Source organism: Xiphophorus couchianus, chromosome 5, assembly GCF_001444195.1.
Source record: "Xiphophorus couchianus chromosome 5, X_couchianus-1.0, whole genome shotgun sequence".
NCBI lineage: Eukaryota > Metazoa > Chordata > Actinopteri > Cyprinodontiformes > Poeciliidae > Xiphophorus > Xiphophorus couchianus.
Window position 1 is genome coordinate 12,849,676 of NC_040232.1, and position 18,721 is coordinate 12,868,396.

At 39.2% G+C, this 18,721-nt stretch overlaps 1 protein-coding gene across 12 annotated transcripts in view; it reads left to right on the forward strand.

Moving 5' to 3' along the window:
* The window catches only part of adgrl3.1 (adhesion G protein-coupled receptor L3.1), a 162,607-nt gene that overhangs the window by 43,112 nt on the left and 100,774 nt on the right, over positions 1-18,721 (forward strand). For all 12 annotated transcript variants that reach the window (XM_028016996.1, XM_028016997.1, XM_028016995.1 and 9 more), the window contains exons 3-4: positions 1,632-1,797; positions 9,178-9,391. In XM_028016996.1, coding sequence (XP_027872797.1) covers positions 1,638-1,797; positions 9,178-9,391 — 374 coding nt within the window. In that variant the 5' untranslated portion in view covers positions 1,632-1,637. The remainder of the gene's footprint in view (positions 1-1,631; positions 1,798-9,177; positions 9,392-18,721) is intronic.

An 18,721-nucleotide genomic window follows, 5' to 3' on the forward strand; every position in this document is an offset into this window, starting at 1 on the left:
TAGGACTTCTGCTGCCTTTGAACCATCCCTATGAAAAATTTGTCTCATACATAACTAGGTTCATTATATAACAGCTGCACAATGTTGGGATTCTTCTGGATACCTAAAAAAAATTAAAAAAATGTATGTTTATATATATATATATATATATATATATATATATATATATATATATATATTAAAACTGGTGACTTTGAAGGTGCAAACACAAAGCAATTGAGTTACTTGCTGAGTGGGTGAGTGAGCCAGTGATTGAACAATGTTGGCCTGCTTTAATCAGTTCATAAAAAAAGAAGTGGAAACAAGCCTCACCAGTCTGTCCCTGTAACAACTTATCTCAGAGACCATCGTCTAATAATTGTTTATTGCTAATGGACCATGAAATGAACAATTAGATCGGGACATCAATGTATTTCACACTTTGATGCTGATGTGGAATGCCAAGTGGAGTGAATCTTGATACAGATAGAACATCAACAGTAGTGAGCATTTAGTCTTGGATCTCTCTCATATTATTATAGATGTTGTGTATGTATTGGCATAAGATCTGTTTTTCTTGTAACATATTTCTTAGCAACAAATCATTCTGTTCCTAAAGCAAGGTTATTTGAATTTAATTTAAAATTAAAATGTATAGAAAATCTTTTTAATTTCTAAATTCTTTACTCTTCTGTCATATTGTTTCCTGACTTGCCCTGTATGCTAGCGGTTTGAAAAATGTTTGCTATTTGAGGTTAATCATTTATTTTGAAGATTTTCTTTAGCATTCAGGTACTTTTTGTATTTTTTTTGCCTTTAGAGCTTAACCATAGCAACATACCATGCAACATTCCAGTATCAAATTGTTTTAACATCATCTATTCCAGTAATACTTAAGAGATATGGGGAAAAATCTGGCAAAGATATGGCATAAACCTGAACTTGTGTTTAATAATAGTTACCCTGCTGTTGCCAACTGTGCAACTTTTTTGCTGAGTTTAGTACAGAAACAAATTGGTATAGGTCAGATTTTTAAAATATTGGTTATCAGCCAGAAAACTGCAATCAGTGCACCCCTAGTTCCTTTAATTATAGCAATAATGACATTTACTCCTGCTGCACTTGCAGGAGAGCAGACTTCTGGAATTAAAAGAAAAAATTTGGGAGCATTTTTAAAAAACACAGATTTTATTACCTGCTTTCTTTCTGTGTGCTTTCTGTCTGCTTGCAAGAGGAAACGCACCTGACTCAGCACGTGCGAGTGTTGGTGACAGAGTAGAAGCATGTGTTTTTGTCCAGCTTTTGTCAACTTTGCTGTTATCACTTTTAAAACTTTGCTATGAGCTCATGGATGTCTAGCCAGCGATGCTTCGTGTGCGTAGCGCCTTGCCCGCTTAAATATGTGTGGCAAGTAGAAAAGCCACCACATAGGGACAGAAATTGCCCATGACGTGATCTGGCCTTTCTTATAAAGACTGATTAAAATCAATAACATTTACTGTGAACATCCACAATTACTATATGTGATGATCTTCTTGGCGGGGGTGGGCGCTCTTGTTGGTGAGGCAGGGATGTGACTTCTTTGACAGAGCATCTTCTTGTGTTTTGATATGACATCCAACTGAGCAAATCTTCTTTGTGTCAATCTGCAGGCCTGTATGGTGTCAGGAATACTGAGCTGTGAAAGAAACAGCTCAGCACTCGAGCGCCTGGGCTCAGCAGGAAGCACCTCTATGTCCGCTTCCAGGTCAAAATCAGACGCCATGTGGGCCAGATGCCTGATCTTCATCTCAGCGTTGATCGCACCCATCGCCATAGGTAAGAAACAAGCTCAGATTGATGAGCCTTAAACAGACAGTTTTGTTTTCAAAACTGTTTTAGCTCTTAACATAATTTGCAATGATTTACATCATCCTCTGTTTTATTACTGTACACTGTGGCCAAACCCACAGTTATACTACACACACACACTCGTGAGCTGTACAGATGCAGTCCCAGTAGGTCATGTCCACATTACCTCCTCTCCGCTGTGACAGTGAGCTTGAAAGACTCCAAAAACAGAGCTCTGGCCCACTTGGACTTAATCCCATTAATGGCCATTGTCAATCACACTTTGCCCACTGTGTGCTTGTTCACACGCCTGCTGCCACACAGATGAAATACTTTAAATGCTGAAATACTCAGCGCCCACACAGACCCTCTTCAGACACACACTCAGGCGCACCCCCACACACACACGCCAGCAAACAAACACACAGTCTTCCCAAGTCGGCAGCCACTCGAGGCACACAAACACCACGGGCTTTGCTTCAGCACCACGAGATGAGTTTCAGTCAGGGGCATTTGCATTAGTGTCTGAAGAATAAGTCGACAAATGCAAATCAGGGTGTTTATACTGGGTGAGGATTAGCTGAAACAAAAAGTGTTCTGCTTGAGAAAACACGGAAGCAAACACACCCTTTTCTCCACCAAACCGAGTTTTGTCATTATCACAGGTTTGTGAACACAAAACATGCATATGATAAAAATTTTCATAGCAAAATGTACATTTCTAAGTTTAGGGTATTTATGAAACAAACAAAAAAAGAACTACTACTGAATTAGTTGACTACATTACAATATTTAAGGGTGGATGGGAACGTAGATCTGTTTTCTGAAGATAATTTGGTATTTTCAGTTTCAGAAAACATGCATTAAGTCAACTGTTTCAAAGAATTGGGAAAGTTTCTATCTTGTCATTGGGATTGATTGAAATATATAAATCAACTGGCTGGAGATCATAATTGGCTCCAATAAAGAGGTCAGATACAAAGAATTTTTTATTTACCCATTCAATCATATTTCTTAATTTTCTGTTGGATTCAAAACTACTACCTCTGTGAAAAACCATTTATAATATAATTTGTATTTCTTTAGTTCAACTTTTTGATAGGTTTTTTGTGTGTGTTTTTTTTAACTGTTGGAATTGTGATATCCTGTTCAAAAGGAGTTTGTACTGAATTTTAAAAGCCTGGCGGGCCACCAGGCCTTTCTTGTGCCCCCACCAGGCTAAGCATTGCTTATTTATGCAAGTCTTTTTAAAATGTTTGCATTTTTTAAGACTTTACAGTTGGTGTTCAGGTATTAATCCTCTGATCTTTCAATAACACATAAATATCAAGAGATATTTTCAAATTTCCTGTCAACTTTAAACATTTCTTAACTCAAAAACATGCTGGATGAATGACTGCCCAAGCACCCAACCACTGGGTTTAGCAGGTTTTCTGGGGGAAACCTTGATATTAATATTTCCAATCTTTTCATTTAAAGTACCTTTCACTTTTGAAAATGTGCTGTTCTGTGTTTTACTCTGAAGATGCACATTTTTTCAACCGACACTTTGACAGTTCAGATGAGAGATCACCTTTTAAATCTCTCTCCCCTTCCATCTCACTCTCTCATTCTCTTTCCTTCCATCTTTTCAGCTCTTTTTCCACTCTCTTGTTCTTGGCCCAAATGCAGAAATCAATATCCTTTTGTTTCATCCGCACCCCCCTCGAGGCAAGGAGAGCAACTGAATAAGATTGTCTGTACCGTCCACAGCTGCCAAGTTTCTGTCGCCACTTGCACAACTAATGACAGACACATTAACGTGCACTTACGGCTCACACGTTATTAGATGAAGGGAAAGATGGGGAGCTGGTGTCTGTGCGTCAGTGGATGTGTTTGTAATGTTTCTGTATCAAAAAGCTGGATGTTCTTTGTTATGAAGTGAAATGTGTGTGGAGGGAGCTCTTCTGAGACAGATTGAACAATCTGTTATTGGACTTATGGGAGATATTGTAAAAATATAAAGAATAAGGTAACGGATGGGGCAGGATTATCTGTGACAGTCAGGAAATTTTACTCCTTTTGCTCTGAGTGCTTTTCAGCTCACTTCATCTTATCGCTACTTGATCATTTTAGATGACGATTTTATTACCCTGGATATTCACTTTTTCTGTGGATTCAATGTAATTCTTATGAAATTATTGTTCTAACTTTAAAGGGATTAAATGTAGACCACATTTCAAGTAAATGCTTTCCAAAATATGTTAGCCCAGCTGGCCTTTGGGAGGTAAAGCAACGTTTCCCAATTCCGGTCCTCAGGCCTCCCTGCTCTGCATGTTTTAGATGTGCCTCTATTCCAGAGCAGCTGATTCAAATGATTGCATGACCATCAAGTGCTGCAGAAACCTGTTGATCACCCATATATTCAATCCAGGTGTGTAGCAGAAGGGAAACACCTAAAACATGCAGGGCAGGGAGGCCTGAGGACCGGAATTGGGAAACGCCGCTGTAAAGGTTTTGTCAGATTTTTCTACATAACTTAATCTAAGTCAGTGCTTCTCAATTCCGGTCCTCAGGCCCCCCTGCTCTGCATGTTTTAGGTGTTTCCCTGCTGCCACACACCTGGATTGAATCTATGAGTGATTAACAGGCTTCTGCAGTACTTGATGCCTGCAGAACAGGTAATGCAATCATTTGGATCAGCTGTTCTGAAATAGGGGTACAGCTACAACATGCAGAGCAGGGGGGCCTGAGGACTGGAATTGAGAAGCACTGATCTAAGTTAACCCTCCAAAACCAATCTCTCATACTGAAAAAATAGTAATACTGATTGTTTTGTTAATTTGCAAAGTCTTGAACTGTTTATAAATTGGCTGTTTTTTTTGGCGGGGGGGGATTTGAATTTGGCTACTTTGTTTGAGTGAAAGGATAATGCTTCAGCAAGTCGGGACATTTTGTACAATTGCATGCTTGTAACAGTCCTGGAGTGACCCTTTACTGTTGTAACATGACTGCACACTAGAAGCCTTAAGACAGAGTCTTGGCCAGAACCCAATACAAAACTTTGGGGATGAATTAGTGAAACCCAAGTCTTCTCATCCAGCGTTATTGTCCTACCATAAAAATGTGCTTTTGGAAGAATGGTCAATAAGATAAACCTACTCCTAAAACTTGTAGAAAAGTCTTCACAGAAATTGTAACTGCAAAGGGTTGAACCTACAGCATACATAAACCCTATGGAGTAAAGATGGCATGTCACTCATGTTGGCATAATACGTATTAGTACTTAGATTTTTCTTCCATCTATATATAGCATTACCTTGAAATGACAATACAGGGCCAAATGATATGTTCTGAGATAAATAGATGGTTTTAGGATTTGAATGGTCAGACAGATGATGTCCAGTGACTCAAGTGTTGACAGCTAAATTACTGTAATACCGTTAAATTCTCACAGGTTAAACCTGGGCTGATTATGTGTATAAAAATAAGACTTTCAGCTGATCTATTTACCACTTGTTAAAATGGTGCCTAACCAAGATGTTCACAAACTCACATTTTTTCAAATTTTGCTATGTAAGAACAACAAACTTCGATGTATTTTATTCTAATATTATGTAACAGGCCAATACAAATGACCACATACAGAGAAAATGCTGGAAAAGGACGCAATTGTCTTTTCCACAAAAGCAGCACCTGTTTTAAAACAGAACTGATGCTAGAATCAGTTTTTATTTGAATTTTTTAAAAATCAAACACTTTGGTTTTGCACAACCTGGCATCCACTGGTTTTCTGTGAAGATCTGTGCAGCAAGTTCAAATACACTAATTGTATCGTCTATGTAAATATCCCTGGAAATAGATGCCCTAGTATCACTGACTTCATTTATAAACACTGTTTTTAATAGCAAGCAGTGTCTGTGAACACTTAGCATTCCCAGTGAGCTGATTTGTAACTGGACCCAACAACACTGGAAAACAGGAGCTAAAAGCAATGTTTACAGAAGGAATTATTAAGGACACCTGGGAATGAGGAGGGAGCGAGAGAAGTGGTGCCAAGTAAACAGCAGTGGAACTGGTTTGGTAGAAAATCTTCTTGTACAAAGCTGTTGTACAATTTAAAATCTGAAAAGTTTGGTGTTCACTTTATTCTGTTCCCTTTTGCTACAATTACCATCTTGGGGTTAAGTTTGTTAAAGCTTTGCATATTCAGAGACATGTTTGCACATTTCTTTTTGCAAAATAGCTCATGCTCATGCAGGTTGGTTATATAGCATCTTTGTCGTCAATCGATTATTTTCAAGTTTTGCTGTAGCATCTCAATTGTATTTAGAAATTAACTTTGACTATGCCATAATTGGGGGCTCATTGGTACTGTTAAGGGCCCAGGATGGTCAGACCGAAGTCGAACTGTTGATGCACGATCATGTGGATTTCGGATGTTTGTTTTCACGCCGTTTCACGGTAAACAAAACACACCGAGCCTAGCTCCCCCTTCTGCTGCGCTAACATCATGGTGTTTTGTCATGTGTGATTTACAATAGCATGATAAACACAGAGATTGTGGCAAAGAAGAACGACTTTTACTAGTTCATAAGTTCAGAGAAGGACACAAGAACCAAGCAAGAGGAGCTTATTTTAATACATGCTTCCACATGGCCTCCAACAATTGCTCCTCAAAATCTTCTTTCTGATTGAAAAAAAAATATTTAAATATTCTAACTATCTATGCTTCAATCTCTCCTACCTTGCACAGACAGTCGGTACAGCTGCTCATGGAAGCATTGTTTTCCACATAAATAAACACACCCATGAAATTTAGACCAATCACGCAATAGCTCCACATGGAGAATGGGGTGAAAAGTTTGCCACAGGGGTTGTGGCAAGAAGTGACAGACGACATGAGGCAGAGAAGAAAATTCCGCAATTTTCATCATGCATCTGTGATGAGAACTGCAGGGCCCTTTACAGGTTTCTTCCAGAAATTATCTTTATTTAGCTCTATTCATTGTCCCATCCAATTACCAACTTTTCTGCCTTTTATTGAGGAAAAGTATTTCTCCACTACATGGATACAGAAGTGGAGAATGCAGTTGATTATGCTTGATTTGGGGGTTCGGAGTAAACCAGGAAGGGTTTGCAAAGTGTTTAATGACGGAGACTGAAGATTGCGGTCTGACCAAATGTGTAAAGTACAAAAATGAATACTTTTGCAAGACAAAAAATGTTAAGAAATAATAGTACAAATAAATACATCTTTTTATAAATATTCAGGTGTAACGATTGAGGGTTATTTGTTTGTGTAATTGTGTTATTTTTGTTTTAATCTTTGCCTTCTGCCCAGTGTGGACCCAGCAAGGCAACACCTTAAGACACCACATCCAAAGCTAGTCTAGACAGCTGCCTCACAGTACTGTCAATCGATCCCTGCATGCTTCACTTAACCCTTTATCCACAATATAGATTCATACAGAGGCAACCATGATGTGACCATTGAGAAAACGTAACAAACTAACACTTACTGCGGTAACGACCCAATGCCTTAAGCACCCATGCTCACACACGCGTAGAAACCCCCTGATGTACCATCAGTGTTTCACCTGCTACCGAGACACACATCCTGTCTGAATGTGTGCTTACGGTCTAATCATGGCCTGCGGTGATACACCTATGTGTGTGTGCATTTGTGTATATGACTGTGTGTGTGTTCATTAAAGAGGACATTTTCAGTAAATGTCACTTATATATCAGTCCTATCTCTAAGCGAGAGCCTGCCATTATCAGTGCCATGCCTGCAGGTAGCAGAACCACATGGATATCATTGACAATGGCTGTGAATTTCTTCCTCTTCATTCCATCACTCAGAACATTTGTATGCATGTCTGGCCGTGTGGGCGTGTGCATGCGCGTGTGTTTCTGTGGTGTGGTGAAGGGCAGTATTAAGTTGAGCTCAGGCAGAGCGTCATTGAGCTCATTCAGATTCTTTGCTGCATATGTGTAACCATGACGCTCCTCCAGCTAATGAAAGAGTCAAGGGAGGGAGGACAAGGTTTCTATGGCAACCGTCACAAGGAGAGAAAGGAGAATGTTGGCATGTCTTGCTTTTTAGGGTCGTCGTAGGACTGTGTGCGCTGATTGTGGAGGTCTCCATCCATGCACATGCATGTACATGTGCAGCTTATTTTAGCAGCACCAAACAGAATGATACATCGGAGTCACTTATGTTTCAAACCAGTTTGATACAGATTTAATCTACAATTATTAATTTCTCCATATGTGAAAATTTGTAATATATCTGTTTACTTAGCTAGAGCAAAAACATTTCAAATATAATTTTTGAGAAAGAAATTATTCCTGAGATAGTAGCATGTCTGAGCTTAAATTTAACACCGTTTACATTATTATTTCAGAGGGGTAAGGTGATGGAAAAACACACATCAACACCTCGGCTCGTAAATCTATCAGGGGAAGACGGCTAAAACCCTTGGGGTTGTTGCTCAGAGTGACAAAGAACAACAGTTTGTAAACTGCACCACAACAATCCTAAATCCCTGGGAACAGCCAGACCAACAGCAGCATTTTTATCTCTTTATGTACTTTAGGTAACATGATTTTAGCAGTGCCTTCCACTGTTTTACATAACAACTATAGTGGTCCGACTTCGCCTCCATGCACAGATAGCCAAAATCTGAAGAAGATAAATCACAGCACATGTGCAAGTATAAAAAAAATAAGTTTTAAGTTTGTTTGTTTTTTCTCAAATGTAACTTTGAGAAAAATCAAAGCTACATTTAAAAAAAATAATAATCAGATGTTACTTTTCACTTCCACTCATATCATTTCAATGGACTCATCAGGAAACGTATTACTGACAATATGTATAGTTTTCTGGCCAATTTGGATTAAATCACTAAGTGTGACCCCCTGTAACTAAGAGATGGCTAGATGCACATTGCAGTGCCAAGTAGAGGTGATTTAGGTACCAGGTTACAAAAACAGAATTTTTTCCTTCATCAGTGTAGGAACCCCTTAAAAAACTTTGCTCACCTTTGGCCACCACTTGTATAAAAGCCTAGTTCTGCCACTGGTCTGAAACAGCAAACTGCACAAATGCAGCCAGCAAATCCATTTCACAAGGAACTTGCGATGATAGAAAGCTTTAGCAATTCTCGTGTTTCTTAATGTGGATAATTACCTCTCTTTACAGGTGAACAAATAAAGCTTATGCTGAACAAAGTTTAGCCCTGCACAGTTTAAGCCTTCACTCCTCAGACATGAGGAACATTTTTGACATATCTTGTTTCACAGTTTCTGAGGCAAAGACAAACAAAAAGAAAAAAGAAAATCCAAATAACATCTTACCTCAACCTTTTGTGTGTTTGTGTCTAGTTTATGGCCGTGCCCCCATCCCCATGGCGGTGGTACGCAGGGAACTGTCTTGCGAGTCGTACCCCATCGAACTACGCTGTCCTGGCACGGATGTCATCATGATCGAAAGCGCCAACTACGGCCGCACTGATGACAAGATCTGCGATTCGGACCCCGCCCAAATGGAGAATACCCGGTGCTACCTTCCCGATGCGTACAAGATCATGTCACTCAGGTCAGTATTTATTCATTGTGGAGTTCCCCATATTGCAGCACAAATCTAGAAAACTTCAGTTGTAATTTGTTACATGCTGCTTTGTTGATCACAAGTGTTGCATGGTATGCTGCAATGTGCAATCTCGAATCGCTCCATTTGGATAGAGCAGAACGGCATTAATGTCAGCTGCTTTATTTGAGGCAAAGAGATCAGAGCAACAGTAAGTGTGTGCTGTCAACTCTTAGTTTACGTGTTGAGATCTACGTTCATGTTAATCTGCTTCCAAGGAGATCACAGAAAACAACAGCTGAGAAACAACTACCAACGAAAAAAATAAAAAGGAAAGAAAGCCTAGGGTGAAGGGGAATGCACTTAAGGCAGTGTAACCTATGAGCTCTGTGTCTTGCAGATTTGATGCAGCACAATATCATAAAGAAACAGGATGGAGATGTGTCAGCTCATCCTCTCCCCACTCACTTCATCTGTGTGAAAACCTCATCTACCAACTGTGTTGCTGGGCAGCTCAGTGATTGAAGGTCATAAAGTGCTTCGCAGAGTATTATCAGTTTATTATTGAACAATTGCTCTGTTTTTATCACTTCACAAGTGATGTGACGGCCAGTTAAAGAGAGAGTTATTTTCCTTTTACAGCTCTGAGTTGTCAGAATCTCATCTGGAGTAGGGTTCAGTCAGGATGGTTTCAGTTTGGAGAGTCAAGCCAACAAACTCCACCAAACGCCTTTGAAGAACAAACTTCAACCATGTAACAATGGTTAATGGATTACCCACATGGATAATAGTTTCAGTTTTTGTACCTTATTGTTTTTGGTCTAAGACAAAAGTTTGGCACCAATAAAACATAAATGTGAAAAATAAGACCTTTAAAAATAAATGAAGAATACAGTTAGGGATTAGAACCATACATCTATTGCTTTAGGCAAGCTTTAACATTTTCTATATATGTTTACAACTTAATTCTGTTGAATGACAATGTAACTGTTTTCAATGAAGATGGGATTTTTGATGAGGGACCATTAAAATACATTTAAAGACTGCATGGTGGCCTCTAGAGCACCATGCAGTGCAGTGCCAGGGTTCATTTTACATAAATGTTCCTTGCAATAAAGATTTTAGTGAGAGAAAAAGAAAAGCTAATCACTGTACAACTTCACAATGAGGGTACCGATAATTATGAAGTATTCTTCCAGCGCTCCAATTGTTCTTTTAGTACTTGAGGTTTTACTTGTATTAACATAGATGTGAACATATATATATTCTTCAGACTTGGTAGCTCTAAATGTTTAGGAGTGTTTGATTAGTTTGGTTGTCATTTAAAACCTTGTGGTCTGTATTAGTCTCTATTAAAAGCTGAACTACCAGTTCATTCTCTAATAAGCAGGTATATTGGTCAGAACTAAATGGATAATACTACCAGGCCAAAGATAGCAATAGTAAACCAGGGCTCTCTGTAATGAGAATGTCTGGATATAAATAATTCAATTATGTCGCCATTAGTTTCTGGATTTTTCAGATCATGTGTTGCTCTGACTTTGAGTGTCCCCCTCCCACTGCCCCATTATTTCCTCCCCTCTTCTTTCTTCTGCTTTACTACTTGCTGTCATTGTGCCGTCTCCTCCCTCCTCCGTGTCTCTGGTCAACCACCTGCCTCTGACATGTGCTGGTGTTGTGATGGGCATTACTTTGGCCTGGCTTGGTCTCTCTAAACACTCCAGCTGATGCAGCCTGTGTGGCCATTCTCCTGCAAGCCAACCCCCTTTCTATCTATAATTTATATGCAGGCATACGCACGCACACACACACACACATCAAGTTCCACCCAGGGGCTACACCAGACTTTAAGCTCCAATTAGCAGAGCCAGAGGCCAAATTTAATCTTGAGGGATCCTCTGCGGAGGTGACTTAGACCGGAAACAACTGTTTATCGCCTATATTTGAGGTGAGAATATGAGTGTGTGTCGCTGTTGGCAAGTTTTTATTTAATGCACAGAATACCGCTTGTGCATGGCAATCAACAGAGCTCAAGTGTGCTCATGCACTCAAAGTCCTGTTCTGAAGAAATGCACACAGTGAGTAACAGTCGGGGTGTACATGCACATATCTAATAACCTGTTAATGTGCATTAAAGGTTTTTTGTGGGTTTTGCAGACATTGCCGTGAAGATTTTATTTTGTGAATTCCAGTCCTGCACCACACTCGCATCGCTCCTTACTCAGTCTGTTTCAACCTGTCTGGATCCCACTCTATCATTCCCTCTGTGTCTCTATCATCTCTGGCTTTCAAGCTCAGCTCAACTGGCTGATAAAATCAGAGCATGTTCCGCCTGCCCAGTGTTTCCAAAGTATCATATTCCTTCTTTGTTTTCTCCTCTGCCGCACTCCAAGACCAGGGAGAAGCGTGCACACAAGTGCTGTGTGATGATGAACGTGTGCATATGTGCACATGTGTGTGCCCGCACCGCATAATTGGTCCTGATATCAAAGCCTCATATCTCTAGAGAGTCTCACAAGACTTCTCAGGCAACTTAGAAGGGACCTGATACTGCTGCATTTACCAGATTATCTCCCCATTGGGATACACTAGGTTGAAGTGGAAATGAAGCCTTGGCCATGAAAGTTAAGCTTAATCTGTTTTACTGGTACACTGGCCTTAGTTCAGTGACTTTGTCTGTTTTATCTGCTTCTAAACTGCAACTCGAAATATTTTTTAAAGAATTCGCTATTGATGATTTGCTTTGTAGATGGCTTGTCAACTTATTTGAATTTTCTGTTGACTTTTTAATCTGCAACATAAAGATCTAGCTTGGTGAGATTCTTTCTCACCAAACTCTTGCCTCTATGGATCTTGCTTTGTATGCTGGTGCATGCTCATGTTAGAGCTGAATGGAGCATCACCCACAGACTCAACAGCACACAATTGTCCAAAATATATTGGCATGCTGATGTTATAAGAGTTGATTTCAGTGTAACTTCTGGACTGATACCCATTCCCCGAACTATAATAGTTTTGTATGCAATCAACCTGCTGGGTACTGAGTATAAAAATTTTCCTTTATTGCAAGATTTGACACATACAGAATGAACAAAAATAATTAATTATTGTGCACTGTCCCTTTTAAGTAAATAACAAAATATGTGCCTTACCAATCTTTATATTTGACATGATGCGGTCAGGTAAGTGCCGTTCTCCTGACAACTGTCAAACTCATACTTGCCCATTGGATTCCCATACAGGGAGGCAAGATTTCTCCACTGCTCTACAGTCTAGTGATAGTATTCTTTACACAACTGCATCCAATTGTTGCATGCACTTACAAAGCTTGACTCCAGTTGCTTGGACATGAAACCTCAAACTATTTAGTTCCCTCTGCAGTACTAAGGTCTATAACTACTGACTCTGTAGAAGGTTGAAAATCCCTGCACACTCTGGACCTCAAAACCTCCTGAACCTGCTCTGTTACGTTTAGTGGCCCATCACTTTGTGGCTTAGTTGCTGTTGTTTCCAATCTCTATCCCGTTTTTTATAATACCACTATCAGTTGACTGTGAAATATTTAGCAGCAAGCGAATTTGATGACTAGACTTACTGCACACGTGGCGTTCTGTCACGGTACCTTACTGAAGTTCACCGAGTTCCTGAGAGCAGTCCAATCTTTCACAGATGTTGGAGCACTCTACTTGCTTAGCTGCTGGTTGTTATACACCTGTGGCCATGGAGTTCAATGATTTGGAGAGAAGACCCTACTCTGTAGGTAGCAGTGTATATGCCTTTTATAAATATGTCTGGTGTTGTTGGTTGCTTTCTATTTTGAATAACAAACAGTGCTTTTCTGGCTTAAATGTATTCTTTACATTTTTTATATACTAAACCTACAAGGACCTCCATATCATTTGAGGCTCCACTAAAAACCCTTTTTAGCCCTGCCTTTTTTCTAAATAAGAAAGCTGGATATGAAATAACCAACACTTCAAAAGTAAACACGAAGAAAGAGCGAAATGTCCAACAGTAACTGAACTTCATCGCTATGTTGTAACTGCCTGAATGAGCAGATGTGGTGCCACTGTAAGTTTCTTTTTAAATAACTTCTTACATAAGACTTCAGTGACTTTATTTTGATAGGAACTGTTCAGATCAAAATTCAAAATCTCCCTGAAAATAGCTAACTTTAAATGTTTTCACTTAGCTGAGTAGTTTGTGAACTGAGTGCTTGTGGTATAGTATGGTGCATTCAAAAATCTGAAAAAAGTTGGACTTTTCAGTCTCCTAGCACGCAGTCAGCAGTCCAGCTAGAAATTGTCAAGGCCCCTGTTGACTCTTTGTGCATCTCTGTTAAGGACATATGATTCCACTTTAGAGTGCTTATTAAGCTCCCTGAAGTTCAACAACACTCTCCCATTCAGGTCCATGCATGTTTTCCAAAAAAAATAAAAGTTCCTTTTTTCACTAAATCTCTCAAAGCTGTCACAGTTGGACACAGTCAGAGTGTGATTGGACGACTGTTTATTAGAGCAATATTTCATAGCTGGGAATGCTGCAAGCAAAAATGTTGAAAACCCTCCAAGTTACAGCCATTTGTTCAGATCAAAATTACTTTTTAAGGCGTATAGGTGCTTCACGATGCACTCCCTGCCCCTCACTGATACTTAAGTGCTTCATGAACCAAGCACCTTTTAGCCGGCTCTCTCTCTTTCACGTTCGTCTTCTTAATCCCACGAACACCACACTAGAGGCCAAAAAAATGTGGCCAGCCTGAAGGACGTGTAGACTGTGCACGCAGACACGTAAACTCTCCTCTGCTACCTCTGCCAGAGCTATCGTGTTAGAAAATTACTTTTAGACTTCAAACAGACCTTCCCCCTCCCCCGGCATCTCTATACCACCTTGTCACCTTGTTTGCTCTCCTCTTCCTTCTTTTCCATCCTCCTCTATCTCCCTCCATGCCTTCTAAAAGAGTACCTCAGCACAAAAAGAAAAAGCTCCGACAGGAAAACATGGGTGGGGTGCTTTTTTGGCCCTTTTCCTTGCCTTTGGAAGTGTTAAATAGCAACATGCTTCATTTAATATTCTCCTATCTGTCACCCTCTTGATATTTCTTTTTTTTTGTCACTCCATTTCCAGCTTTTTTTCTTTTTTCTTTCCTCCTTCCCACTCCTCATTCCTCAAATCGGTTTACACTCCCCCATTTCTCACCCTCACTGTCACTTTCCCTTCCTCCACCGCCATCTGTTTTAGCTTTCACTTCCATTTCTGTTTTTACATTCTCTTTTTTTCTCCTTCACAGGCAATGAGCAAAGGTGGGCTACAGGCCGGGGGCCTAACGGTTGTAGCATGTTTCCTGGATTTAATATGCTGTTTCTATGGTTTTGGGCTCAGAGCAACCAAATTCGCCCCAGTCGTCACCAAGACAGACATTAAAAGTCTCCAGATGAAAAGAAAATATATATGCCACCGCCCTGTGAGCCCACACATGCATGTTGTCCAAAAAACGTACACTTTCAAAGAAATTGAAATAGTTTCTTATCTGTTCCTGCATTGAAGAACTAAGTCTCAGCCTTCAAAGCTTCAGGTTGATTGTGCTTATATGAAAATGTTTTTAACCATATGCATGGAAAGCATGCACTCTCGGGCTCCATATTTCGAAGGTGCACATCCACGGTAGTGTGCTTTTGAGCGTGTATGAGTAAGTTTGCAGCAGCAGCGTTTGAAGCATTCACGCAGGACACAGTAAAGAAACCTCTGAAGTTCTCTCCCTCTGACTCTCTGAATTATAGAAAACCACTTGAATCGCTGACTGCAATCTAGTGTTAGCCGTGCACTGCAGTTTAAGAATGTTACCGGCGGGGTACACCATACGGTTTGTCGCTTTTTTAGGGGTTTGTTTTCCCAGGCTTATCTGCACTTCATCTGTCCTCCCCATTTGAGTCTAATCCATCTCCTGTAAAAGAAGAAGACGAAGGAGAAGGCGAGAGAAGCCGAGCAGATAATGATGCATAAATAAACGTTACCAAACCCTACATAAATCTTACACTTTTGATCATTATTCCACCTCTGTGACTGAAGCCATAAAAGTAATATCATTGGCTAAATTGAAGTTTTACATTGAAGTTGTAACTGCTGTGTGAATGGGTGTTGTTTTGAAGAGACTGACTAAAGAATTTCTTTAAGTTCAGCGGGGTAATATTTGTTTAATTTTATCATTGTAACATTGGGTTTTTGATGCATAGGCTATTCCATAAATATAATATAATAATACGATATTTGTGTATTTTAAAGTGATTTTCAAAGTGATTTTCTTTTGTCTTTTTGTGTTTTCTTTACCTTTTTAAGTCAAATGGAGCACTATGTGTGCTGTCCATGTTTTTGTGCCATTGACTTCAATTCATAACGTAATTTTTGAACATGCTACTATTGCAAGTTTAAATCTGATCATTTCTTGCATTTCCTCTTGGTGTGATGGGTTCAAAATTTCATGTTTTGTTGTTTTCCAATAACTGAAGATGCTTTTTTATATACTCTAAATCTACCAATTTGCATATAAAGACTGGGAAAAACAGAATCAATACAACCAATGCCCCAGCCATCTAAAATTAACATTTTTAATTTGCTTAGATTCAAAACAAACACAAAATATCTGCAAATATGAATTGGATAAAAATAAGGGTTGGAAAAAACATTAAACTTTTTTTTTTTTAAAATAAATAAATAATTCCAGCTGCCATAAATGAAATAGCAGAAAATCTAGAATGTATGTATTAAACTAAACTAAAATTCAAATTAACATGTATGGATTCGGGAAAATTTTTTAATGTTTTTTTCTTTTCTTTTTTTTTAAAGATAGACCTTATTAAAAGTCTAGTTTCCTTCCTGAAGAAATGTTTACTTTTTTACCCACTCTGTGAGATGGGGAAAACAATATTTTATTGTGAATATTAATATTAAAATTCATGAAATTTTTTGACCATTGAAGTTAACAGTTCAATTCATTAAAAAAATGAAAGGACTTCAGAGGGTTAAATAAGTAGCATTTAAAAATTTCTTTACTTTTTTGGGGGGATCTATTTGCTCCGCCTCTGTCCTGCCTCTCCTATGAATCTTTCTTCCCACTGAATGAGGTCATATCTTGAAACGTCCTACTTAATATGTGTGTGTATGTGTGTAATGGTGTATGCAATTCTACGTGCATGTGCTGCCACCCTCATAAAGTCACCACTTCTACACGGGATGCCCTGCAGCACCCTGAGGGCCCAACTGTCACCCATGCTCAGTGCAGTATTTTGGGCCCCCACACATACACACAGTTGTGAACATACATATGCATACGATGATGCACAGAATTCAGAAGATACTTAAATATAAATGCTGAAATACATCATTTTTCAAACATGTTTACATATTTTTTGAATTACCACCACAGATTTTTATGAATTTACTTGGGATTTTACGCAAGATACCAACACAAACCTGCACATTTGTGAAGTAAATGGACAAGTGACACATTCATTTGAAATCTTTCTTCTAATATTTTTAAAATAATACCTATCTGGTGTCAACAGGATTGTTTTGTAATCAAGTGACAGATAACAGTGCCGCCGACATTCTTCTAAACTCACAATCAGCTATACCTTTGCACACGGAATGACAACTGGGCCCTTTTTCTCTTAAACCTCTGTATTTTCACATGGCAGAGTCTCTGCTGTCTGACCCTGTTCCTCTGTCACTGCAGCTCTGCTAACCTTAGTTATCGTGCTTCACTGAGCAGCAAAGCTACATGGCTGCCTGAGAAAGGCTTGCGAGCGGCACAGACAGCGCTCACTTCCACCTCCTCTCAACCGCAAATGCACACAAAGTGTGACACGTTCAGAGACGACGAGCGTGAATCAGTGGCCTGGACATTGCCTGTGTGTAGACAGTTACTGACTACCTGACTGACTTGATACTTTGACACTGTCACTGAAGCGCAAATTCAAACCAGAACACTAGGCAGCGACCCCCCCACCCTGCCCTACCTTGGTGCCTGCTCCTCTGCAAATGTGCTGCATCCTGAAACCTCTGTGCTTTTATCAGGCGAGACTGACTGAATCCCACAGTTCACCTCTCTTCTGCTTCTGAGCAATGATAGAGGATAACCTCCTTCTTTGTAGGCACTGCATCTTTAGAATTAATACAGACTTAGATATTTTCTTGGCCTTTAGCTAGATTTAAATGGGAGGGTCATATATGTTTATTGTTGAAAGTGAAAGAAAATCCACAGGTAAACATAACAAAGAGCGAAAGACTGGGATCTAAGCAAAGGAATGTGCCTAGGTAAAATAAAGAGGAAGAGTCCCCAAGTGTGTCCTGGAATTGGACGACGTGGAGGTTGCTATGGTTACTCCTGGAAGAGGAGAGAGGAGAGGGGGGAGACGGCAGAGCTAAAAAAAACCCTGTACTTGGCTGTCAGTCTAACCAGAAGGATGGAACGATGAGGTGTTTTTGTTTGTGTTTGGTGCCTTTCTACATGATAGACCATACCATGTCATAATATTATAAATCAGTTTTGTTTGTGTTCACTGCTATTAGAGATAATAATTGATAAATATACGGAGCTGAGTGTTTTTCTTGGAAATTGTATGGAAAACCTTTACATGAGTTCACCTTTTATTGCAAACACAATATCTCTACCTGGATATTTAGAGAAATCCGACCTTTAATTTGAGTATACTGATGCAATTGTGAAAAAATCCTTAGAGGATGAAAATGTTGAGAAGAATAATTTTGGTAGTTAGAATTTAGCTTATTTACCTGTACAAGTACATTTAAAAACAATGGTTCAAATTTTTACTAAGTTTTTGAAATGTCTCTTAGTTGTTAATCTTGCATAATTACCAAGAAAAAAATGTTGATCAAAATGAACCCAAATAAAATGTATTCAGTTCATCATACAAATTTTATTGCATAAATTTATGAGTGGATTGTCCTAGATGTTTTTAACCCTTCAGTACAAAGAAACGAGGCTGGCTTTACTAGGCTGACCACAGATTGATGGATTAGACTGAAAATCGAAGTTTAACTTGCAATTCTTGTTTGCCTGACTTGAGTGATCGCTGATCATCTCTCCAGCAGCTTTTTTTAATCGCTGACATCTTCCAAATGGCAGTTCATTTTGAATCTTGTCATGCATAAAGCTTGACAGGGCAGGGAGGTGATGCTGGTTGGTTTTACACACCCTACAAACCATCCAGCAAGCAATACATGTGATACAGTCACAGTGTGTGTAAATGCATTTCGGTGTATGAAAAGCTCTTTGTTCAAAAAAAAAAAAAAAAAAAAATCTATCAAAAGAAAACATGT